At 54.9% G+C, this 24339-nt stretch overlaps 9 protein-coding genes across 9 annotated transcripts; 5 read left to right on the top strand and 4 right to left on the bottom strand.

Annotated features, from left to right (window-relative positions):
* Window positions 1-233: 233 nt before the first annotated feature.
* GUITHDRAFT_107997 (hypothetical protein) lies at window positions 234-734 on the top strand (the record flags this gene model as incomplete). Its single annotated transcript, XM_005832883.1, has 1 exon — window positions 234-734. One exon carries the CDS (start codon window positions 234-236, stop codon window positions 732-734), a length of 501 nt encoding a protein of 166 aa, XP_005832940.1.
* A 170-nt stretch (window positions 735-904) lies between these two features.
* GUITHDRAFT_70882 (hypothetical protein) lies at window positions 905-1330 on the bottom strand (the record flags this gene model as incomplete). The annotated part of the gene is made up of 2 exons (XM_005832882.1): window positions 905-1138; window positions 1190-1330. The coding sequence occupies 2 exons, from the start codon at window positions 1328-1330 to the stop codon at window positions 905-907; spliced, it is 375 nt and encodes a 124-aa protein (XP_005832939.1).
* Window positions 1331-3125: 1795 nt separating this feature from the next.
* Window positions 3126-4016, bottom strand: GUITHDRAFT_107995 (hypothetical protein; the record flags this gene model as incomplete). Its single annotated transcript, XM_005832881.1, has 1 exon — window positions 3126-4016. The coding sequence occupies one exon, from the start codon at window positions 4014-4016 to the stop codon at window positions 3126-3128; it is 891 nt and encodes a 296-aa protein (XP_005832938.1).
* Window positions 4017-6843: 2827 nt separating this feature from the next.
* Window positions 6844-7725, top strand: GUITHDRAFT_107994 (hypothetical protein; the record flags this gene model as incomplete). The annotated part of the gene is made up of 1 exon (XM_005832880.1): window positions 6844-7725. One exon carries the CDS (start codon window positions 6844-6846, stop codon window positions 7723-7725), a length of 882 nt encoding a protein of 293 aa, XP_005832937.1.
* A 145-nt stretch (window positions 7726-7870) lies between these two features.
* Window positions 7871-8415, bottom strand: GUITHDRAFT_157778 (hypothetical protein; the record flags this gene model as incomplete). The annotated part of the gene is made up of 3 exons (XM_005832879.1): window positions 7871-7940; window positions 7996-8033; window positions 8083-8415. 3 exons carry the CDS (start codon window positions 8413-8415, stop codon window positions 7871-7873), a joined length of 441 nt encoding a protein of 146 aa, XP_005832936.1.
* A 1233-nt stretch (window positions 8416-9648) lies between these two features.
* On the bottom strand, window positions 9649-10141 carry GUITHDRAFT_40083 (hypothetical protein; the record flags this gene model as incomplete). Its single annotated transcript, XM_005832878.1, has 2 exons — window positions 9649-9752; window positions 9970-10141. Coding segments are annotated over 2 exons (276 nt in total), but the record flags the coding sequence as incomplete, so codon positions are not given.
* A 4166-nt stretch (window positions 10142-14307) lies between these two features.
* GUITHDRAFT_138448 (hypothetical protein) lies at window positions 14308-19725 on the top strand (the record flags this gene model as incomplete). Its single annotated transcript, XM_005832877.1, has 21 exons — window positions 14308-14935; window positions 15121-15215; window positions 15356-15444; window positions 15493-15564; window positions 15609-15804; window positions 15944-16011; window positions 16256-16306; window positions 17006-17057; window positions 17125-17178; window positions 17229-17533; window positions 17739-17783; window positions 17856-18041; window positions 18067-18220; window positions 18389-18445; window positions 18510-18556; window positions 18718-18811; window positions 18857-18924; window positions 19072-19318; window positions 19365-19424; window positions 19534-19605; window positions 19648-19725. 21 exons carry the CDS (start codon window positions 14308-14310, stop codon window positions 19723-19725), a joined length of 2718 nt encoding a protein of 905 aa, XP_005832934.1.
* A 1499-nt stretch (window positions 19726-21224) lies between these two features.
* Window positions 21225-22255, top strand: GUITHDRAFT_107989 (hypothetical protein; the record flags this gene model as incomplete). Its single annotated transcript, XM_005832876.1, has 6 exons — window positions 21225-21260; window positions 21309-21379; window positions 21457-21522; window positions 21571-21669; window positions 21812-21896; window positions 22082-22255. 6 exons carry the CDS (start codon window positions 21225-21227, stop codon window positions 22253-22255), a joined length of 531 nt encoding a protein of 176 aa, XP_005832933.1.
* A 433-nt stretch (window positions 22256-22688) lies between these two features.
* On the top strand, window positions 22689-24035 carry GUITHDRAFT_107988 (hypothetical protein; the record flags this gene model as incomplete). The annotated part of the gene is made up of 4 exons (XM_005832875.1): window positions 22689-22907; window positions 23175-23286; window positions 23522-23736; window positions 23898-24035. The coding sequence occupies 4 exons, from the start codon at window positions 22689-22691 to the stop codon at window positions 24033-24035; spliced, it is 684 nt and encodes a 227-aa protein (XP_005832932.1).
* Window positions 24036-24339: the final 304 nt, after the last annotated feature.

Genomic DNA, 24339 nt, shown 5'->3' with positions numbered 1-24339 from the left:
CCTCCATCCATCCATCCTCTCCCCTCTTCTCTTCATTCCTCCCCCTCTCCCCCCTACCTCTCCTTTCGTATTTTTTCGATTGACCTAGTCAAGATCGCCTGCTCTTTGAAAGGCAAGACGAGGGGGCAGCGGCAGTGACGAGTGGAAAGAGAGGAGAGAGTGGGAGCGAGCAAGAGAAAGCTTCTCTTCCTTGTCATTTCTGCTCCTCAGCATCCAGACGGCAACAGCATCTCATGGGCAACGAGCAGAGCAGCAGCGTGAGCAGAGAAGAGCGAGCGTATGCCATGAACAACCCTCCTCCTCCTCAGGCTCGCATCTCAGCCAAGGGCGTCAGCTTCACGGGGACTGAACTCATCCCTCAGCTCCCTGCTAGCGACGACGTCAGTGCAGATGCCACAGGAGCCAGCAAGAACTGCATCCTGGTAGTTATCACCCGACTGGGCAACCCAGCAAACCAGCGGATCGGTATGGTGCTATGGCAGAACGGAGTGGTGCATGAAATGCACTATACGTCCGACCTGGGCTGGGACGATGTGTTCCCAGCGCTGTCCTCGAGCAAGAGCGGCATCTCGTTACCCATCTTCATCCAGCAGGGGAACGTGTGGTGGGGGCTAACGGAGGAGGAGTTTGACAACATGGCCATCACCTGGAGGGGTAACCAGAGTGAGAGCGGGAGGCTGCAACAGGCAAAACTCTGCATGAAGAATGCTTTCTTCAGGAGACCAGCTGAATGATCAACGACGACGAGGGGGCAATGAGGAGGGGCAGGAAGGAGGGCAGGGATGAGAAGAGAGCAGGCAGTAGAGGAGAGCAGGCAAGGGAGGAGTCTTGATCTCGAGGATGGGCGTCCTGCGACGTTGTCTCCTCACACGACGAGAGCCATGGCTTGCGCTAATCGTTCTATTTACAACTTGTTTCTATCTGCAAGAACCCTCATAATGCACCCAACTCCCGCTTTCTCGGTGAGAATCGCATGCCACTTGAGCAGAGAGTTGCAAGCCTCTACCTCCTCCAGCCCTCGGTAGAGGTACTTCATCAGCACATCCTGCTCCTCCCCCGACAGCTCGTCGATCACACCGGCGATCTCCTTCTCCTGCACTCCTTGAATGGCCTTCACCACAACCTTCATGCTCGACTTCTGGCGGCTCTTCTTCAGCACACGAAACTCCTCTCCTCCTCCTCCCCTCACCCGCACGTCTGGCGATTTGGCGCTGTAAGGAGGATCGGTGAGAGCTGCCTTGAGGGCTGCGGAGGGACGGGAGAGCAGCTGCAGGACCTGCTTCTCGCGCGCTTGGATAGCGACACGATGTTGTTCATCTTCGGACGGCATCGTCTACTCTGGCGAAATGAGTGAAAAACTTGTTCAACGCCCTTCAGTTCCTCTGAATACATCTACTTTCCTCTGTTAACATCTACTTTCCTCTGTTTACATCTACTTTCCTCTGTTTACATCTACTTTCCTCTGTTTACATCTACTTTCCTCTGTTAACATCTACTTTCCTCTGTTTACATCTACTTTCCTCTGTTTACATCTACTTTCCTCTGTTTACATCTACTTTCCTCTGTTTACATCTACTTTCCTCTGTTTACATCTACTTTCCTCTGTTTACATCTACTTTCCTCTGTTAACATCTACTTTCCTCTGTTTACATCTACTTTCCTCTGTTTACATCTACTTTCCTCTGTTTACATCTACTTTCCTCTGTTTACATCTACTTTTCTCTCCTCTTCTACTGCTGGACTTCTATTTTTCTTGGAGTACACCATCCTCTTCACTCCCCATGTCCTACCAAAGTTCTTCCTCGGGCCCAAACGGTCAATTCTAGCTGACAGCTGCAAACTTGTGTTTTGAAAAGGATATGGTGAGGAAGTGTAGGTATCAGCATCAGCCAGCAAATATCCAGGGCCATCATCCTCATCAACAACAACAAAAACAAAACAGCAGCAGCATCAACGGCATCAACGGGTATCAGCATCAGCATCACCACCACCGCCGCCACCACCAGCAGCAGCACCAGCAGCACCAGCAGCACCAGCAGCACCAGCATGGAAACCCTATCTATAATGCTCACAACGAAACTAGAACGAGAAAACTTCATCAAAATACAACGAAAATCCTGCCACGTCATTTTTCTTCGATTTATCTCCTGCGGATGAAAACTCTTATACAAGGACATCATCTCAGCTTCTCAGCACACTACATAATGCACTCACTGTCTCACATACATTCTTTCCTGACCTCGCTTCCCGAACTCCTTCGAGCATTCCCTACGTCTCACAGGAAGTAGATCGGTACCCTTCCTTTTTGAGCAGGCCAGACAACCAGCAGAGCATGTCTCCCCACACTTTCTCATCATGTCCTCTTCCTCTACCAGCATCACTTGCTCTCTCCTGCCGTTCTAGTTCATCCCACGCCTTCGCCCTCCTCCTCTCGCCCGACCCCCGCGCGAAGGCTCTGGGAAGCATGGCCCGGGACAGCACCAATGCCTGCTTGCAGACACTACCCGGTCCTTCTAGAATCAAGTACCCGTACTTTGAAAAGCCCGTGATGCCCCCGCCCTTCGCTGATATCAAAAGTAGCAGAAAAGTACTGCCTCCTCTAATTAAAACAAATTATCCTGAGGCAGGCTCGATATGTAGGCGGGTCCGGCCCGGCCGCCGGCCCGGAACTGAGAGTCGGAGCCTGAGCCTTCATTATCCGATTGAATGCCCGGCCATCATGCATGCCAGTCCGATCACTGTGGGCGGGCGGCCCCGGCGCCCGGCGCCGCACACTGCGGCGGCAACACGGATCATGTTATGAAATGATTCACGGTACTTGACAGTGCCCGGAGGCTATCAAATGGTCCCGAAAAGGCCCGAGCTTAGGCTTCATAACTGTTGACTCCTTTACTCAAAGTTAAGTTAGTAACTTAAGTACGGTATCACAATGATGGCTTCCGATATGCTTGCCAGCGATGATCATGACAATAAAAACACAACTATGATTAAGAACAAATACAAAAAATTCAATGACTGAGGCACCCCCCCAGGTTGTGGGTCCGCAAACAAACACGCGGAACAACTTCGGAATAAAAGAAAAACCGAGAGAAATGAGATTATGAAATTCCAGACGTCCCAGGCTTTCAAAGGAGCATCATTGTCATATATTTCTGCATAGATGAGTCCTCCTCTCTCCCGTCTGTGATGCATGTCCGCCATTGCTCTAGCGTCTGCACCTCCGGCCAGTGAAGATAGTCCGATATGCAGCAGCCGGGCAGTTGAGTGCTCCCCTTCCTCTCCTGCCTTCTGCTGTTGTCCAAAGCTGCCTCACGCTTCTGCTCACTCCCCATCCTATCCTGCTGTATCCCCCACTCATCTCCCAGCCTGCTCTCCTCCATGCTCAGAAACTCCATTCCGCCATTGCCCACACCCTCCTCCACTTGATCGCCCAGCAGCTCCGACAGGCTGCACGTATCCTGATCTCCCTCCCACGCGCCATGCACAGGATACTCGTCTTGGCACTCGAGCTCCTCCTCCCCTTCCTCCAAGTTCATCCAGACAGCGGTCTCCTCTTCTGCCGAAGACATGCAGCATGCTTCTGGCGAGCCTGCCCCCTCTTCGCATCCGCTTCCTTCCGTGGTAGCTGAGCCCCTTGGCCGCTGGCGTGAGTATGGCCACCTCCAGATCCCCAGCCTCCTGCATGCATTTTTCATCGCCGTCAACGATATGCCCAGCGTGCGAGCTGCATCACTCTGCCGGAGATGAAAGAGACCCTTCACGTCCTTGAGCGTCAGGGAGAGCGAGGTACTGTTGCTGCGCTCGAGCTCTCCCTTCTTCCTCCTCGGAAAGACTTTGGCTCTGACGTTGTTGGTCCTGGCACCCTTGACAGGCTTCTTGAATCGGGCGGAGGCGTCGCGAGGGCTCTTCTTCTTGCCGAACGGGATGTTGCATTTGATGACAGCCTCGAAGCTTGCGGCGAGAGGGCTGACGATGGACTTGTTGGTAGGGAAGGGACGAGACTTCATGTCAAGCATTCGATCAAGATGCTCTGAACTTGTAGAAGTGTTGTGAAATCTAGGAGAATAAGCCGCTGATGTCTTGACTGGGGCAGAGATACGGCTTTAGACAAGAGAACAGTTTTGCCGTTTTGCCAGCTGAGGGTGTCTTCGCAGTACACCTTGAGTTGCAAGGAGCTGGTGAGCTTGAGGCGACAAGTGTTGGCGATGACGAGAGGGGGGGGGGGGAGGAAGTGGGAGGGAGGACGAAGGTGAGAGGCGCAAGACTAGCAGGGCGTCTGAGACGACAGGGACCCGACGCCACGAGAGCTAGCAGAGCGTGTGGAACAACGAACGTGTGTAAAGCCAGAGGCAGTTTGTGGAGGTAGGAGGTAGGAGGATATGGCTTTTACACTATGCGAGAATTAGGAAAAAGGAGAGCTATGGGGGGTGGCAGTGAGGGTGTCAGCCGGTTCAGAGATGACGGAGGGACTTATGGCCCTAGGGGTCCTTTTCCATGCCTGGAGGCAGAAAGTCGTGAACAGGGTGGGTGGGGGGAGGGTACAGAATTGAAAAGTTTACTTGTGAAGGATTGTTTTTTTCCTGTGAACGTACTGCTCCGATCTCAAAGATCTCGATATCCAAAAAATGTATTTTCGCCTACGTGCGCAGTCATCTTCACGTGACCCAGTCTTGCTCCTGCTTCCAGTGTCATCGATTTACCTTTAGACCCCGAAACCCCCCAACACACACCCACACCCAACCCCACCCTTTCTCCCTCTCCCTCTCCCTCTCCCTCTCTCCCTCCCTCCCCTCTTCATTCTCAACCTTGGCTCACCTCCCAGTCCCATCTTGACCCTCTAGGATCAAACTGCCACCAAGGGGAAATACTAGACTTTTTCTGATCTGTCGTTCTGCTCTCTAGTACTTGGACTAAGCTTTTGCTCAATGTTTTTAGTTGCATCAGACGCGTATGACTATAGGCTCTTCGTATCCGATAGACTGCCTTTATTTATGCCGTTCTTTAAAAAACTGAATGAAGTGAAATTACAAAGATGCCAACAACGAGCTTCTAGTTGGATGCGGACAGAACGAAGTTTTGTTCATCATTTGACTCTTCACTGTATTGAAGGCTTGGGAAAAGGTCTTGATTTGGTTCCTGATCCATGTATTCAATTAAAATGGATTGGATTCAAACTTTCAATCATACTCTGATCGTTCTTCGGTCAAACCAGATTTCTGGTGGAAAAGCATATCACAAGATCGCCAGACTGGTATGAAGTATGCTCACAGTCATTCATTGAGAAATCAACATCTTGTTGCCCCTTTGCACTATCGGGTAGAGCTTCATTTTCTCCCAACTGTGCTGATGCGCTCACTCCACGGACCTGGTCCGGTATGAGGCCATAGATCCCACTGAAACGCAACGCCAGGAGTACCGGAAGTCAGTTACACCGGGTACCTGCTTACAAACTTGCAACAAACAGCATGACTCTAACGTAGATCATCACAACAATAATGAACTTTGTGACTGTAGTTTCAATTTAGCTCCTCAAGATTGACTGTACCACAAGATGTCAACAGTGCTGACAGTGTCAGAGTAGCGGCCATCCGGACGAATGCCGAGGGCCGGGCGTACCGTTGAGATACTGGTTTAGGGAGACCGCAACGGATCACGTCACGTCCCGCTGAGTGACTGACGTGACGTCACGTCGCGGCCGGCAGTCCGGCTGACGGCATCGAGCTCATTATATCGAGAGAGCCGGAGTACCGTGTGACACACTAAACAGGAATCACTTCACTAGTAGCACTATTACATTGGGGATCGGATCACAATCTTGGATCCGACTATCACACACTGGCAGGTCTTATTACTGGTCGTTAACTTTTCCTTTGTTTTTTGCGGCACGCGGATGGTTTTTTTAGGGCGTCACGGCGCGGGGGTGCTGTAAGGCTCCTTGTGTAGGTCATCTCGGTCTCGCTAGAGTCGCAAGGTACTGGGAGCTTCAATGGGAACATGGGGGCTACTCGGAGGGGGTTGTTTCTTTATGACGTGTGGGGTACAGCGGGTGGTGGGGTGGAGATCCATTATAATGGATGTTTTAAGGTCATGGATCACACGGAATTCCTCCGAGGAAGGGGGGCGGTGTACCCGGACCCCCATTTTGAATATCAAATGTACCGGTGATAGGTCGCACGTTCCACGAGCAATGGAGGATCAGCAACTGAACCCCTTAATTGAGTTGTGTAGGGGATAATGATCCATGAAATGACACCGAGAGTACCCGGTACATACGAAATTTCAAGCACCCCCACCCCTTCCCAAATCCAATGAAAAACTCAAAAGAGCTGTGTTCGTACTTTGTGTTTCGTACCGGTACTTTCCTCGTGACGTACTGTGGGTATAGGTGGGGTACAAACCTGATGCTGACCCGGGACGTACTACGTACCTGGCGCCCGACCCAGACGCTTGTTCAAGTGCCCGCGCTTGGTCCTCCTCGTCATCGCCCAGCTTGTTCTGCTCGCCTCTGACGCCCTTGCCGAACAAGGCTTCTCCACTACTCTCAGATCATCGATACTGCTGTTATCAGCATTATTGGTGCTCCCCGTCGTCGGGTTTTCTGCGTTGGGCTCGGTGGTTTCATACTCGTCTTGCTCACAGGAAGCTCGATTTCGAAACCAGACTTTGTGGCATCGCCGCCTTCATAGTCCAGTCAGGCCTCGCAAGTTGTTGGAGCAAAGAAGGTGCACACGGGATTGTTTGTGAATATTCAACATTCTCTCCTTCGTGTATCACGGCTTCTCTATCGACCAGGACAGCTTTGTCCTGTCGATAGAGCACGCCTTTGGGTCGGACTCTCTCAACATGATCAGTGAGCAGAACCAAGAGTCGGATGACAAAAATCGAAGCCCAGAAGAAGACTCCAACGCCGAGAGCTGCTTGTCGGAGGACAATGACGAGGATGGGGAGCTTTCCGATGGCAACAGCTCGAGGGCAAGTGAGTCCGGGCTGCAAGCTGGCGAGAACGATGGAGAGGAAACGCCGAGCAAGGGCAAGAACAGAAAGATCGCGACGTTATCATACGAGCAAATCTCGCAGCTGTTTCACCTGAAGCAAATCGACGCGGCAAGACAATTAGGAATCTCTCTGACGGCCATGAAGAACATGTGTCGGAGGGCAGGGATTTGGAAGTGGCCCTACTCAAGGAAGCGCACAGTCACACACTTCCAGGACCTTTCTTGGCTGATCAAGAGCCACGAGACAGACTCAGGCTCGGCTTCTGGGAGCAGCAAAAAGATGCCGAAAACTAAAGAACAAAGCATCTCGCCTTCCAGTCAAGTTGTGCCAATGGAATCTTCAAAGCAGGTTTCAGCCACATCGGCAGGAACTGTGACAGTCACAGTGTCCAGCCCACAGACACATACGACCTGCACTGAGAAAAAGAAGGAAGCGTTGGAGGTCGCCAGCCCCATACAAGCAATGTCGTGTCCTCCTGAGAGGCAGGGTCCTTCGATGACAATATCTGACTATCTGCACTTCGAGAATGTAAAAACCCTTGGTGACTACAGAACCATTCGATACGAGAGAAGCGCTTCGCCAGAAAGCAAGGCGACATCCAGCTCAGTCAAGCAAGAGCCTGCAAGTCCGAGTGCCGACAAAGTGCTAAAATCTTCGCCGAGAACAAGCCGCAGCCCACCTGATTCTCCGACATCGGAGGCACCTAGGATCAAGAGGCAACGCACATGAAGACAGAGTGGTGCGATGCGATGGTTGTGCATATCGAGACTTTCCCAGAGGCTTTTGTAACAATAAACTGATACACGAAATCGCGAATGATTTGAGCAGTGTTTATTCTACCGCAACACATTTTTGGTGTTCCTCCGAAACGATCTTAGTGCTCAGGATTAGGGTTTCCAGCCACGCTAACGAGGTTGATGCAGTAGCGATTGCCCTTCCTGTCACTAAAGACACGAGATGTCATCGTCCATGTCACAAGAAAGCACCAGAGATACTCACGGGAGATTGTGGCCAAGGTGGGTTCCATCTACCGAGACCTGCCAAGAATCATCACTACGACAGCTCGCCAAGCACGTCGACGAGTACAGCTTCTCCATTGTTCAAACAGCGGACATTCTCCCACACAACTTCTTCGTCTCGGAAAGAGGGCCATCCATGAGAAATGCTCTCCGCCTTGAACTCCTCAAAGGTACGTCCACGGGGGGCAATGAACAGGGGTTTCCCAGTCACCGAGTCATAGTAGGTGGTTTCCTTCTCCTTGTCGACCTCTTGAAGAAACTTGGTCGTTGTCCAGTATCCTGCGAACTCAGCGTAATGCCTGTTGAAGTTGCAGATCCTGTCTGCTGTCTCGTAGTCACAGCCCCAGCGGAGGTTCTTCATGACAGGCTTCTCGCTGGTACCATGCGCCTTCTGGCGCATGATATCTTCGCCGCCAACGATAGGATACATCCCCTGTCGAGAGAAGTCATCGGAAGTTAGCTTGTTCAGCCAGATGTTCACGCACCTTCTCGGAGGATGCTTTGCTGCTTTCACCCCCCAGCCCGAACAAACAGACGGTCCTTGTGAAAGGAGAGCGGAAGATGGTACCAGCGGTGGTCTTGGCGATCCTAGAAGTAAGACGCGCGAGAGGGAGGGGAGCAGAGAACGCCGATGCTCCTCCGATGGTCACAAGCAGAGCCGTCGCCGCTGCCGCTCGCTTGAACATGAAATGCTTCCTCCCTCAAAAGTGCTTCTTTATATCTTGAGCCACTACCCCCACCCCCTCTCTGCCCAACAACCCTGGGAGTGCAACCCCCCCTGAGCTCATTGCAAACCAAAGCTGAGGAAAGAGTACCCTATCCTTACAGACAAAATCAGTCATGTCAGCACCGGTACTATGAGTACCCCACCCCAGTAATTGCCTCATTCTTGCTCCCTTTACGCCTCATCATCAGCAGAATTTCCTCAAAACAGGTTATGAGCCTCATCGAAGATTTTAGTTGATGGCCCCCGTCGGACAGTGGCGCTGAGCCGTGACACTGTCAGTGAGGCCCTGAGTGCCGTGCCTGGGAGTCCCGCGGCCCCGAGTCGGCGGGGACCCGGCGGGCGGGGGCCCGCGAGCGGCGGACACTGGCAAGGCGAGTCGGTCGCCGTCGGCGCGGCGGCTCAGACGGCCGCCCCTCCGGGCCGCAGTGCCGCATTAGTCAACTGACCCGGCGTCTGGCGAATGGGCATGCCACGCCCGGCCGCGCGGCCCCGGCCGCCGCGCGCAGCCGCCATGGGTACTGTGACGGACGGTCCGGGGAGGGTATCGTAGTACTGTAGTATGGTACCAAGGCCTTGTGGCCCCCTCCGACTGAGAGTCTGGCAGCCCCCGCCTTAGCGGGGCTCAGCACGCGCCGCAGTGCCGACTCGGAGCGGGGGCGTGGTACTACGGTAAATTCAACGGTTAAGTTAAGTTCTGAGGCTGACGCCACTGAGAACTTGATCGCTTAACTTTACTTTACTAGTTACATCGGATCAGCCCGGCCTAGTTCCGGCGCGGCTCAGTCAGTCCTGGCAGTGCCGGCCCGGCGGGGGCTCAGAGCTGCAGGCGCCGCCGGCTGCGAGGATCAAGTCCTTGACCATCTCATGCGCTACCTCGAGCACTGAAGGCCCTCCTCCCCGTCCTGCCATGTCCGGGCTGTGCTGGAGTAGGAGCTCGACGATGCCTCGGTGGCCTCGAGCGCTCGCCCAGTGCAGGGCCGTGAGGTTGTCTGAGTCGGCTGCTCCTACATCTGATGGGGGAGAAGTCACGATGTAGCAGTTGAGGAGCGGAGAGAGCGTAGCAGGGAGGAGACAAGAAGGACTGGAGGGACACGGGGACGAGCAGGACGAGGAGGATCAGTAAGGACAACGAGGACGAGGACGAGAGGGGAAGGGGAACGAGGAGGAAGAGGAGGGCGAGGACGACGACATGCTCTCAGCAGATCAGGACACCAAAGGAGGACTCACTCGCTCTGTGATCCAGGAGGCAGCGAACGATTTCCTGGCTGCCGTTGAAGGAGGCGAGGGACAGCGGCGTGCAGCCGTTCTTATCCCTCGCATTCACATCTGAGCCAAGCAGGACCAGCAGGTTACTGATCCACACGTTGCCGTTCTTGCAGCTCAGGTGGAGAGGACTGCTCCTGTGCTGCGTCGCGGCGCCGTGCTCGTCCTCGTGCTCTGACCTGTGGAACTGCTTCCTCTCCTCCTCTAGAGCCTCGACGATCAGCGCTCGCTCCCTCTGCTTCACCTCCTTCCTCGCCAGCTGCTCGAGATCCCACCACCACTTGAAGGTCTCCGTCACCTTCACGTCCCCCAGCGACTGTCGAGCAGCTGGAGTAGCAGACTCGTGCATGTACCTGCGCTGGTGGTGAGGGAGAAAGAGGAGAGAGGCGAGGGGATGGTAGAGAGGGAAGGAGATGGAGCCACAGAAGAGAAGAGACAAAAGAAGATCGGAGCAGGGACGAAGGAGGAGGGAGCAGGGAAGAAGGAGGAGGGAGCAGGGACGAAGGAGGAGGGAGGAGGGAGGAGGGAGTAGTGGACTCTACCGGCAAACTTGCACGAAGAGCTCGAGGCGCTGAGCATGAGCTTCGACGTATCCAGGGACGCGAACCGTGCGGACGAAACTTTCAACGCCAGAGGGGAAGGTGAGCGTTTGCCTTCCCTTGTCGGAGGTCACTCGCCTGGACGAGACGATGTGAATGAACCGAAGAAATCAGGAGGAGGAGGACCAGGAGGAGAAAGAAGACCAGGAGGCAAAAAGCAGGAGGAGGACGAGGAGGACGAGGAGGAGGGAACGTTGAGGGAGAGAGGAAGACGAAGGAGCAGCGGAATGAAGGAGGAAGTTACGAGACGGTGGCAATCACCTTCCTACGAACATGATGTGCGTCCCATGAAAACTCGCTGCGATCCCCAGGGCTCGGAACCCGAAGTCACCCTGCTGCTGCTGCTGCTGCCTTCTGCAGTCGAACTGAAGGAGGGGCGGCCACTTGTCACCGGAAGCTTCCTCCGGCATCAGCCACACCCGCACGACTCCGGCCTTGCTCAACGTGAAGATCTTGGAGAACAGCCCGTCCCCTGCCATGCCAGCGATCTCGCTCTCGTGCTCTGTGCTCCTCCTGACCTTGGTTGGCTCCTTCTCCTGCCACATGTACAGAGCCCTCGCAGTCCCCGCCACCATCCTCTTCAGCCCATCTGAGGGGATGCCCAGCAGATGACAGACTGCGAGTCCTCCCGGGCTCAGCTGGATCCGGTGGAGGAGCTCTAGAGCCCCTTGCGCTCCCTTCTCCTGGAATCGGAGGATGTCAACGAAGCCATCGGTGAAGCCAAGGGCGAGGAGGGAGGAGAAGCTGAGTTCTGGTGGAGGAGGATGCTGCGACGGCAACCAGCTCATGGCGGAGAACCGTCTCTGTGAGGAGGAGGCAGAGGCAGCGAGCGTGTGCGATAGCTCGCTGCCCTCCCTCTCGAGCCGCCAGAAGCTCACGCGCCTCATGCTGGTGATGCAGAGCAGCGCAGAGAGGGTGTGAGGTCTTCGAGGAGGGACAAGGTGAGGAAACCATGCGAGGGCCAGAGGGACGAGCGTCTCCCGTTCCTCCTTCGCCTCCTCTCTTGTCACCAGCTTGTCACTCAGAACCTCACACGCCAGCTCCACTGACCCTCCTCCTCCTCGCCCTCCTCGCCCTCCGCGCCCTCCTCGCCCGTTGCGACCTGTACGCTTTGGTGTGGCTGACCTCCGCCGATTCTTGACCTTGTCCATCACGAACTCCTCTTCCTCCTCCTCACTCTCGTCTTCCTCTTCCTCTTCCTCCTCCTCCTCCTCCTGTTTTCTTGCTCGCCCTGCAGACTTTCTCCGTGATGACATCGGCCTCTCGCTGGTCTTCTCCTGACACAAACCATCAACCAACTCCACACAGCAACGCTCCTTCTCCACCTCGAGCTCTTCTTCTCCGCTCTCCCGCCTACACCACCACAAGTCACACTTGCCGCGTCTTTACACAACGTCTTCGTCACCTCCGCTTCCTGCTTCCCTTTGGCGTCTCCTCTGCCTTCTTCGCCTTCTTCGCCTTCTTCTCCTCATCTTTGAGCTCCTTCACCTTGACCCGCAAGCAGCGTTTGACCTCTGCCACAAGTTTCCTTTGCGGGCAACGAAGTCAGACGGAAATTACACCACAGGGATTTCACTTCTTCAACGTCGGCACGTTGACATCTCCCATCATGTCAACATGGTTCAACTCCAGCCAGGCTGCAGCACGGGTCAAACTGAGCTCTTGTTGTCATCCAACAACTTCATACCCAACAGTCCCTTTGCCGCCTCCTCCACATCTGACATGTCTTTTGACAGCTGGTCGGCCGTTCCGTAGCTCTGACATCTCCGTTGGAGCTCTTCGGTTGCCAGCGCTGCAGACTTTTCCTGCGTCCAGACCTCAACACGATTCCCCTTGACTCCGCACCTCTTCTCACCAGCGCTCGCTTTTCTCTCTCAGCTTTCTCCTTCTTGTCTTCTGCACTCATCTTGGGTTTCCTTGCAGACTTTTCAACCTTTCCCTCTTCCTTTGCCTCCGCCAGGTCTCCATTCTCGTTGCTCCCCTGACGACTATCAGCCTGATCTGCTGTCAAGAAGATCAGAACACAGAGCAATCAACAATAGACACCTTTACCCGCAACTTCCTCCTCTCCGTTGCCAGCTGAGACCTTCCTCGACCTTCTTGGAGTCTGCTGTGCCCTTTTGGACTTGGTTTTCTCTCTGCTACCTTCCTCTTTCTCTTTCACTTTCACTTTCTCTTTCTCTTTCTCTTTCTCTTCCTCTTTCTCTGTCCCCTTCGCCTTCCCTTTCCCTTTCCCTTTCCCTTTCCCTTTCCCTTTCCCTTTCTCTTCCGCTCCTTCTTTTCCATTCTTATTCTCATCCTCGTCCTCATCCTCATCCTCATCCTCATCTTCAGCCCCGTCAAGTTGTGATATGCCTGCAAACCTCCCATCGTCTCTCGACAGACTGAGCTGCATCGCATCAGCTTGCATCATCGACGAATGGACCGAGCGAGAGAGCGAGTGAACTGGCTTGACAACATTCTGCATATCATGCAGCGTTATCGCTCCATCGCTACTCGCAAGCGCCAGCAGGCAGCAGGTCTGCTCCGACCACCTCACGTCACCTTCGACCCTCCAGTGCTCAGCTCTCACCTCGCTCGACATTCCCAGCGGCGACCAGGAGGAAGCGACAAACTGAGAGGGGCTGCGAACTTCGAGCATCAGCAGGTGCAGCTCGTCGTCCAGCGTCTCTTCCGATACTTCAACGCCGGACAGCACCATCGGCTCCCCCCGCTCCACCGGCACCTGCCAGTCATCTCACCGACTACCTCAGCAAGTGCTCGCAGGCTCACAGCCTCCATCTTCTCCTTCACCGGGTCGATCACTTGCACGAGCGGCCCGGCAAGCACCGACAGGACGCCGTCCCCTGACCACGCCATGCTGCTCTCTGTTCGGCAAGCGTCCCCCAGCTTCCACTCCATGCCGGAGATCTCCTCCTGCTCCTCCTCTCCTGCCTCGCTCTCTGCGCTTCTGTGTGCATCCTCGCTCTCTGCATATCTGTTCGCCTCCTCTCGCATCCCTGCATGGCTCTCTGCTGGATCCTTGGCCATGTCCGTCCCGTCAACCTCGACCGCTGGCATTGCAGCATCGGGAGCAAGAGGCCGCCGGCCACTCATCCCGCAAGAAGTCTGAGAGCAAAAGGATGCAACGAAACGAGCGGATAGAAGAGGGCGGGAAGGAGCGTACGAGGAGTTACGAGATGTATGGCGAGGCTGGCGCAGGGGGGAGTGCTATGTTGACAACGGTAGCAGAGGAGCCACCAGTTATGGAGGATTCGCCATCCCCTCCAACGATTCGTCGGCCTCTATCTCTTCCCGTTTCTCTCCTCCTCCTCCTCCTCCCTCCTCCTCCCTCCTCCCTTCCCCTCCTTCGTTCCGTTCCCGTCTCCTGCTCGTCCTACCACCATTTCTGCGCCCCGGCTACCCGTCTGCAATGACCCCCACCCACTGGATTGTCCTTAGAATCAAGGTCGAACATAGGGGTAGTAGAGAGTAATCCGTGTACCACCACCCCAATGGGTCGTCGAAAATTGACAATGGCCGATCAGCAGATGAAGGAAGGAAAAAGCTGAGGACGAGGACGAGGACGAGGACGAGGACGAGGACGAGGACGAGGACGATGATGACGATGAGGATCAGTATGCTGCCACGTGAAGATGGAAGGCACTGCGATAGCTTGTAACAAGCTGCGAGCATTACCGCTCCTGGTTCTCGTACCTTGGAAATGTCGGAGCCGCATGGGGTGCAGGAGGAGGAAGAGGGAGGGCGGGGACTGCAAGCACTGAGGGCCTTGCTCTCTCCTCCTCCTGTACCCGATGGCGCCTGGTACGCGGCTACCGCCTCCATGGTCGTCAGTCAGGCAAGGGCTGAACCCTCCAAGTTCCTCACGGACCCTTCCAACCACAGGGCATGCTACCTGATGATAGCTGGGCTACGATCGGGTCTTTTTCGCACTCAGTCCACCCTCCTTGACTGCGTCGCTTCCCTTCTGGACGCTCCTGACCTTGACGTGTTGGAGATCCTCGCTGCTGACGCTGAGACTCCCTTGGCACATGCCGCCCTCGCTCTGTGCGAAGAGCAGGAGCCGGCAGTAGGCAGCCAGCAGGCATCGACTGAGCTGGCACGGGATGGGGGAGAATCGAGGGAGGAAGAGAGGGAGGAAGAGAGGGAGGGGGAGGGGGAGGAGGAGGGGGAGGAGGATTCTCCTGCGAGGGAGGCCGAGGAGGGAGTGGCGGGGCATGGAAGAGCTCCGAGGACTGAGGATGAGGACGTTGCCGCAGCTCAGAGGCATGTGAATCAGATGTGCTGTGAGAACCCGATGGACTGTGAGGAGCCGACGGTGAGAGAAGCAGGTAAGAGGGGTAAGAGGATGGGCAGGAGTAGGAGCAGGAGTAGGAGCAGGGGCTGGGGCTGGGGCAGGAGCAGAAGCAGGAGTAGGAGCAGGGGCAGGGGCAGGGGCAGGGGCAGGGGCAGGGGCAGGGGCAGGGGCAGGAGCAGGAGCAGGAGCTGGAGATTGAAGGTTGATGTTGCCGGGCAGCTTTCAACCTCCTAGCGAAGTTGTCGACTTACATGCTGCGACCTTGCTCGCCGCGACTTGAGAGCCTGCTGTATCTCTGCACCTCAGTCAAGATGGTACGATGTACCATCCAATGCCTTCAGGTGCCATGCTCCTCCTGCTGCTCCTCCTTCTGCTCCTCCTCCTTCTGCTCCTCCTCCTCCTCCTCCTCCTCCTCCTCCTCCTTCTGCTGCTCCCTTTCACGTTCGCCGTCCAGGTCAGCAGCCGGATGGTGTCAAAGACAGCAGGGAGGGCTCTGTCCTGCTTGCTCCAGCTGGAGCTGCAGAGAGACTCGGAGAGAGAGCTGTAAGCGCCCGCGCCTCCTCTCCGTGGTCGCCGTGACGATGTGGGCAGGAGGAGGTTCTTCAGGAGAAGTTTGCGCGGCGTCGGGACGATGGTGGTGGAGACGGAGGTGGATATGTTCATGTAATGGCGCTGGAGGCGATGACGGAACAATGAGACGTTGGCAGAAAGGAGACCGAGATGATGGGAGGAGGAGAAGAAGGAGAAGGAGCAGGAGCAGGAGCAAAGGAGGTTGCTGAGCGAGAGAGCAAGAGGAAGTGTTTGGGACTTGAGCATAGGCGACGAGATGAGTTGTGGAACAAGATCTTCGAGGCTGTGCTTCAGTTGAAAGACGGAGATCTCCCGCGAGAGTGCTGCATGCAGGTGAAAGCAAGTCAGATATCTTTATGTTATGTGTGACGTGCGATTGTTCTCTTCGTTGTCTGTCTGGCGATCATCTCTGATCGACGCATATGCCTGCTCCCTGCCTTCAGCTCTCTTGCGCACCTGAGCCTCATCGCAGACGTCAAGTGTCCGTCTAGCTCTCATCGAAGTCACTCGGCACCTGCTGCAGACTGCGAGAGGGAGGAGGTGCTTGCTACTCCTGCTCCTGCCCCTGCCCCTGCCCCTGCCCCTGCCCCTGCCCCTGCCCAGGCCCCTGCCCCTGCCCAGGCCCCTGCCCCTGCCCCTGCCCCTGCCCCTGCCCCTGCCCCTGCCCCTGCCCCTGCCCCTGCCCCTGCCCCTGCCCCTGCTCCTGCTCCTGCTCCTGCTCCTGCTCCTGCTCCTGCCCCTGCCCCTGCCCCTGCCCCTGCTCCTGCTCCTGATTTGGTTGTAGGACCATCCGAAGGTACGACCTTATGCTCAGCATCCTCGTGTTGCTCAAGAGGTGAGGCTGAGGGGGAGAGATAGAGGAAAGGGAGGAAAAGAAGGAAATGCGGAATGGAAGAGGGTAGGGAGCACTAGAACTTGCGATGGGAGGACGACGAGTAAGAGCAGTTCTCATGGTGTTGCCAGCAACGACGTTGAAGTCCGTCATGCTGTTCTTGAGCTCCTGGTAATGGCTTCAAGGTCGAGTCTACGACTAGAAGAGCCTCAGCTCAATCGATTTTGTAGGACTGAAAACTCTGCGGAGATTGTCCTCCCTCTCGATCAGCATGTCAGTTTGCCTCTCCTCTCCTATCCTATCCTATCCTCTCCCCTGCTCTCCTCTCCTCTCCTGCCCTTCTTTCCTCCTTCTTCCTCCCCCCTATCTTTGTCTGCTTCTTCTTCCTTCTCTTTTTCCTTCCGTTTCCCTCCTAATATTTCCATCCACAGAGTCAAGTCGAAGGTGGATGCGCGAGAGAGGCGAGGGTGGGAGGAAGGAGGAGGAGGAGGAGGAGAAGGAGGAGGAGGAGGAGGAGGAGGAGGAGGAGGAGGAGGAGGAGGAGGAGGTGAGGTGAGGTCCAGGTCACGCGTCCACGTGGGGGGCTATCGACCTCTCCAACATGATGAGACTCTTATGGGAGAGCGAAGACGCGGCGATGATCAAGTGAAACCTCAGAGTGTATCCCGAGCATGCGGGAGACTGAGGGAGAGACTTGGACAGGTCCGGGTTCTCCGTCTTCAAGACTGTCTGCAGCCATCGCAAGGCAGCGGAGGTGACGATCTGCCTGCCTCCTCTCAGCTGACAGTTTAAAGGGGAACGGGGCTGAGAGCTGCCCGCAGTCTCAACTTGACGTGTTGAGAATGATCCCTATGTCGCTCAAGACTGCAATGAAGGTGTTTATCAACTGTTCTCCCTCACTGAGACTGTCGATGACACGTACAAGACATTAGATCCATCACGGGATGTTCTGAACAACAACAACGTCGCCATCGTCAACGACATGTTTGAAGCCTATCAAAAGGTCTACAGCTCGTGTCGACGCACCTTCCTCATGACCTCGGATCAGGCATTTCAATGTTTGCGGCTGAATGCTGCGGAAGACAACTGCAAACCGCTCGAAGCTTTCTTCTCGTGGGCACAACTAGTCATGCTGCTCGTTGACAACATGCTGCAAGTTGGTTCAAAGATCCGTGTCTACATCCACCTTCAGCGGAATGTTGTGTCGGCCATTGGGAGCTTGACGCAATGGTCAGTGAGGCGACTTGTATTCTGCTGTCTTACCTCCCTCTTTTCTCCAGTATTGCCATGATGATGTCTGAGTCGAAAGAAGAGGCTGTGAACAGTGGTGAATGGATGAATCTCACCGAGTCGTGTTTTGCTTCTCTCCTCCGTCAGACTCTCTTCGGGTACAACCATCACACTCCGGCTCCATCTCTGACAAGCTGCGATGCAGGAAGGATGTTGGCATATCAACAGCAGCCTTCCGATGCCTGTTGAGGTATCGCCTCCTGCTCTTTCTCGCTCTCCCTCCCTCGTCATTCTCTCAAACTCTCACTCGTCATGTCTTCAGAGTCTTTGACAACCTTCCCGTCCTCTCATGGAAGTGGTTGGAGCAGACTGCGGTCTCCGGCTCAGCACCCGACGACGACTGCGTCTTCTCACTCTCAGCCAACTCAAACAACGTCGTCGACGTACTAGAGCGAGTTTCCATGTCTAGCAGGCGAGCCATGGCTGTCCGTCCCAACATGCCGAAACTGTTGGACTGACTGGTTGTCTGCAAGTTGGGAAATCCGATGTATATCAGCTGAATTCATCGCCATGGTCCTCACGAGGACGGAAGTGCTGGAGCGAGCAGAAAGCTTCTCCTCTCTTGCCCCTTCCATCTTTCGCGTCTTGTGCAGCTTGTGCGTCGACAAGGTGGACTTTGTGCAGGCGGTGAGAACCCAGTCCGACTAGTTAAAGGACCTTCCGATTCCCCTCCTCTCCCCTCTTACACCTCTTCCTCCTCTCCCCTCTTCTCCCTTGCACCCCCTCTGCCTCCCTTCCTCTCCCTCCCTCTCCCTCCCTCTCCCTCCCTCTCCCTCCCTCTCAATGTCTTCTCAGGCAGCCATCTCATCCTTATCGTGTGTTCACCACATTCAAAAGTTTCTCAGCCCGCAGGTGCCTTCCCCCCTTCCCCTCTGCCCTCACCTCTACCCTCCTGCTCCTCTCAGCTGCCCCTCAGGCTGCCGATGACGTCAGCACGCACGTCTACCGGGGCCTCGTGAACAGGTGTCGCCGCCGCTTGCCCTCTCCCCTTCTCACCTACCCTACCAGCGAGGCGATCGTAAGGCGGGCTTCCATGTCAACCCTGCAGGCGCCTTGTCAAGTTGACCCGCCTTCCCAGCTCTGACACTGCTGGCTCAGAGCTGGGCTGTGAACGACAACAGCAGCTGCTTCCTGCTGGGCAAGTCGCTGGCTGGAGGCACCTGGTGGGCGACTCGGTGTGGAGGGGAGGAGAAAGCCCCGAAGCAGCAGTGGAGCAAGGTGAGAGGAAGGAGAGCGCGCGGTAGTCTCATGCAGGAGCTTCAGATCTGCAAGAAGATCTGCGATGATGTTGACTGGGAGGTTCAGCTTCGAGGGCTCGAGCTCCTGAGGAGGTAGGAGGAGGAGGAGGAGAGAAGGGGAATGGAGGGAGGGCAGGAGGTAGAGAACGACGAGCAGGCGGAGCAGAACGCCGAGGATAAGGACAAGGACAAGGAGAACCACGAGTACGAGAAGTCTTGATGTGTGCTCATGCTTGTCAGGTTGGGAGGGATCGCGGATCCTCCGCTTGTTTCTCCGGGAGGGTCGTGGACGTTGGACATGAGCGAGGAGGGGAGGGAACAGAACGCTTTCAGTGCGCTCTTGCCTTCTTCTCCAGGACGATGTCTTCGTAACAATGGGGGGGGCTTGCTCTTCTGGGAGGCTGACGGGGGAGCACTTCTCGAGTCCCTCCTCGCCTCCTCCGACCGCCCCATCCGCCTCTCGTGCGCCGTCCTCCTCCTCCGCCTTGTGGGTGACGTGAATCAACTTCCCCGTCTCCTCATGACTCCTGCAGCATCAACAACTAGCGAATGAAAGCCTCGAGCTTGTCCGGTTGCCTCCTGGTTCTTTTGAGGTAGGTGTCCCTCCCCCCTCCCTCTCTCCATCTACCCATCCATTCATCTCTCCTCCTCTACCTTCCCTTCTTGCCTCGTACCTGCTGCTTCCTCTGATCAACATGTCAGCTCGCCGCAAGGTCGCAAGGGTTCCTACAAAGGCTTCCTGACCTCGTGCGGCGCTCGAGCTTTATGCTACAGGTTACTCCTCCTCGCCCCCAGCAGCTCTGACATCTGCTGTAGACGCAACAAGGGAGCGCACAGCAAACGGTGGAGCTGACGTGTGGGGAAAGCGAGACCGGCCTGGACTGCATGGACTAGAGGAAGTCGAGCTCCTCCTCCTCCTCCTCCTCCTCCTCCTCCTCCTCCTCCTCCTCCTCCTCCTCCTCCTCCTCCTGTCACGGTTCGGGCTCGAACTCCGGTCCTCAACCCTAATCCCTTTAGTGAGCCCTTGCCTCATCCCCCATTTTATTGGTCCTAGTGCTCCTAAAGTACCCTAGGACCCTCTAGGGAAGTATAGAAATGGGGCACTTTAGTAGGGGATGGGTTATACGTTTCGAATGGTAGGTGGGGTAGTCGAAGACATGGGGTGGGTATTTGAGTGAATATCTTGGGGTGGAAAGGTCATCGAGGGCCCACTTCAGTTGCGGACAGGGGGTGGTTGAGCAAGTGCCAGTGGGTAGGGTAGTCCAATGCCCCTTATTTCTCGGATTTATACACATGCACCCCTCCATGGCCATACACCCTACCCCCTATTTTCTGCACCCTACCCTTATCGAATTTGAAATTATCGACTGACCACCCTACCATTATCGCGATCCCATGGCCTACCACCCACCCTACTCCTAAATCTATAGTAGGAAGTACGATTAATGGGGACCATATGCTAGTCAAACGTTGATTGAAATCTTTCGCGCAGGGGGTTCAAATGTCGACTAAATCTGCATCTCTACCCCTGCAAATTCCATGAAAATTGGGATATTTTTCGAGGAGGGGTACTCAGGATCACCCCCTTTGGAAATGGAAATGGAAATGGAGGGGGAACATGCATGGCATGTTACAAAGGCATGGGCGGAGAGGAAATGCCTTCATAGGGCAATCAGACGAGGAATGAGATGGAGCGGGAGCAGGAGCAGGAGCAGGAGCAGGAGCAGGAGCAGGAGCAGGAGCAGGACATTAGCAGCAGGAGCAGGAGAAGGAGCAGCCGGAGCAGAAGCAGAAGCAGGAGCAGGAGCAGAAGCAGAAGCAGAAGCAGAAGCAGAAGGAAAAGGAGGAATGTTGAGGTTAGGTGTGGCTGGTACCACTGCAGTCGACTGGTCTACAGAGAAGGGTTAGCGAAGCTTCTGTGAAGAAGGAGGAATTCTCGAGAGGAAAGGATAGGTTAAGGGATAGAGAAGAAGGTTAAGGGATAGAGAAGAGGCTTGCAATGCATGGATGATAGGTTTGCAGAAGAACCAAGACAATTAGGTTCTTGATGATAATAAGGAAGTGAAACTCTGGGTATGTAGATACAAAAAGCGAGAGAGCGAGGGCGTGAGGAAATCGAGAAGTACGAGCGCAAGGAAGAATCAAGCAAGAGAGAATTCACTCACGATAGACTCATGGATTGAGCTATCAAGTCATGTGTGCTACAAAGAATGGATTTTCCTCTTGAGGTGGACATCAAAATGCATCGTACTTGGCTCCTTGAATACATCATGTTGAATAAGTTGGTGGAGCAACAAGTTTCCTTTTGAGAGGAGAAATCGTGAACCGATGGGATAACACTTGGCGTATCAGTTTGGTCTTGTGTAAATACTTGTCTTGTCTGCACGATCGAGATGGTTTCTTCGAGCGCAGTGATCGCATCAAACTGGGTAAGTGACTTGGGAGTGCGTCTTGTTGCTTGATTGCTGTGAATGCAGATTTCATTCCTTTCACTTGAATCAGCTTTTATCTGTCTTATCACTCAAGCTCTGCGCTACAAGGGACCAAGGTAGATGCAGCAGGAGCAGAGGGGGGGTGATTGTGTTTCTGACGATCATGTTTCTGACTTGTTTCTTGGGGCTTTAGCGGGCAGGAGAAGTATTACAATGGTTATCGTGAACAGAACATGCTGGGGGTGTTCATCAACTTATGGTTGGAGAAAACTGTTTTCGACTCTTCCATGCTGATTTGAAACTTCAGGTGCGCTGTTTCGTACTTTGCAAAGATCATTCAATCTCAATCGAACAACGATGGCTTCGTGATCTTCACAACGCTGAGATACGTTGACTACTGCATGACGTAATCCTCGCTTTGCTCTCAGTCCTCCCTATCCTCCCTCCTTCCCCCCTCCCTTCATCCATCCTTCCATCCATTTTCTACATCCATCCATCCATGCTGTCAAGCCTTTCCTGTGTCACTTGCTAACGTTCTTGATCTGCAGCTGTCCTATCCTCACACTTGACCTCATGTGGAATCTCGATGCTCCATACAAGGTCACCAGTGCCCTGCTGGTGTTGACGTGCCTGGTAATGCGTTGGGAGGGGAAAGGGGAGGAGAGCAGAGCAGAGAGCAAAGCAGAGCAGAGGGGACAAAGGGGGAGGAGGGGAGGGCAGAGCAGTGCAGAGAACGGAGAGAAGAGAAGAGAAGAGAAGAGAAGAGAAGAGAGAGAACAGAGAAAAAAGTCGGGGAGTAATCCTGGAGTGCTTGCCAGGTGCATGCAGTAGCTTCATTCCTGGCTCCACCTCCTGCCTCCTACGCGTGGTTCGCCATGGGCCTCTGCCTCTTCATCTTCACCTACGTCTTCATCCTGTCGATTGTGAGGGAGAGACTTGATTTCTACACCTTCTGCGCACGAGACAACAACGCCAAGAGAAGTATCAGGTGAGGGTGAGATGAAGAGAGGAAGGGAAGAGAAGGAAGAGAGGGGAGGGATGCAGGGCGAAGGTGATGGCGCTTCCCTGAAAAAAATGAGGGAAGGGCAGATCGGAAGAGATGGAGAGGAACAGGGAGGATTGATGGGAGGGGAGAAGAGAGGGGACTGATGGAGCTTTATGAAAGATACTTGAAGACAGCCTGCTTTTGCTATTTCGGTACATGACTCTTCATTGACGAGTCCTCGGCTGACTTTCCTCGAGGCATCTGGATCTTCTTCCCTGTCCTCTGGATCCTGTCGGACAGAGCAGCAAACTTGATCGGCAGTGACTTGAACCATGTGATCTCTTTTTCTGTAACCGCATATGAGTAACATGCCGCGACCTTTCAGGTCTTTCATTGCATCCTAGATGTCATTGCAAAATCTTGTGAGTTGTTGTTCTGCAATGATGATGATGGCGACGACGACGACGACGACGACGACGATGATGATGATGATGATGATGATGATGAATCGACTAGGTTATGGTTTCGCCCTTCTCTACTTCAAGATGTACTTCGACAAAAAGCTGATAGAGTCAGGAGTGGATGAGGAGGAGTTTGCGAAATTCAGCAAGGAGGTTGTCACAAACAAGAACAAGGACGAAGCTTTGGAGAGAGTATCGGTGAGATGATACTGAGGATTGCGAGGGGGAAGGAGGGGGACGAAGTGGAGGAGAGATGAAGATGGAGGAGCGCGATGGATGCAGGGAGGAAGGGAGAAATAGCGAGAGGACAGCAGTGGGGAAGGGAGGAGCGGGGAGGGAGGAAGAGGAGGACAGAGAGAGGCAAGCAGAAGGAGGAAGTCAGAGGGAGGGATTGAGGGAGAAGAAATCAAGAGGAAGGAATGAGAGAGGAGGAGGAGGTTTGTTGTCCTGTTGATCTTGGTACAGTCGCTCGAGTCAGATGGTCACAAACTTAGAGCGTCGAAGATGGTGGGAGATTACGAAGAAGAGACTGAGGGGTCTGAGATGGACTTGAAGTCGACGCTGAAAGATCGCATAAGTATGCTCCTCCTCCTCCTCCTCCTCCTCCTCCTCCTCCTCCTCCTCCGCCTCCTCCTCTTCCTCCTCCTCCGCCTCCTCCTCCTCCTCCTCCTCGCCTCTTCTCCTCCTCGCTTCTTCTCCTCCTCGCCTCTTCTCCTCCTCGCCTCTTCTCCTCCTCGCCTTCCCTTACGCCTTCCTCTCTTGTTTCTCTTGCTCTCCTCGTCCTCCCCTCTCCTCCCTGACTTCGATTGCAGGAAAGTCTGTCTCTCGACAGGATGCCAAGTCACAGCCTCGTCCTCAGTCTCCTCGTCGGCTGCCGGCCAAGCAGTTCTCCGTGCGATCGAGCGGGAGCGGAGGGAAACCTCCTCAGTCTGCCTCCTTCTCTCCTTCCGAAGGCACCACCTACACCCTCCGTGACTTCGCTGGCCGCCCACAAGCGTCCATGGAGGAGGCGTCACTTCACTACGATGTGAGGGCTGTGGTGATGTTGAGATAGGAAGGGGAGGAGAGGGAGAAAGAGAGGGAGAAAGAGAGGGAGAAGAAGAAGAAGAAGAAGCACAAGAATCAGTAGCAGCAGCAGCAGCAGCAGCAGCAGGGAGGAGGATACTTGTTTGCTGACGACGATTGCAGAGTTCTCCCAGGGAGCAGCAAGGAACGTACCAGGCCAACAGAGTTCCTTCCATGCACCAAGATGACCAATCGGACGAGGAGAGCGACGTAAGAGCTGAGGAAAGGAGGAGGGGGAAGGAGGAGCAAGTGACGGGGTGAAGAAGGAATGGAGAGGAGAGAGGAGGGCAGAGGAGGAAGAAGAGACGAGGAGGAGGAGGAGGAGACGACGACGAGGAGGAGGTGGTGGTGGAGACGACAAGGAGGAGGAGACGAAAACGAAGAGGATAATGTTTAGGACAGGCCGCCTACCTGCAGCGAGCGAAGCAAGCGTACATGCAGGCGAAGAGCGGGCATGAGAGGAGGAGATCAAGGGGCCCTCGAAGCTCTCCGAGAGATCAGACGAGACGAGGGCCGAAAGGTGAGGAGGAGGAGAATGAGGGGGGCAGGAGAAGGGAGGGGAGGG

The sequence above is a fragment of the Guillardia theta genome (assembly GCF_000315625.1).
Source record: "Guillardia theta CCMP2712 unplaced genomic scaffold GUITHscaffold_32, whole genome shotgun sequence".
NCBI classification, from domain to species: Eukaryota; class Cryptophyceae; order Pyrenomonadales; family Geminigeraceae; genus Guillardia; species Guillardia theta.
The sequence above is the reverse complement of the archived record's forward strand: the minus strand, read 5'-3'. Positions and strand labels throughout refer to the sequence as shown.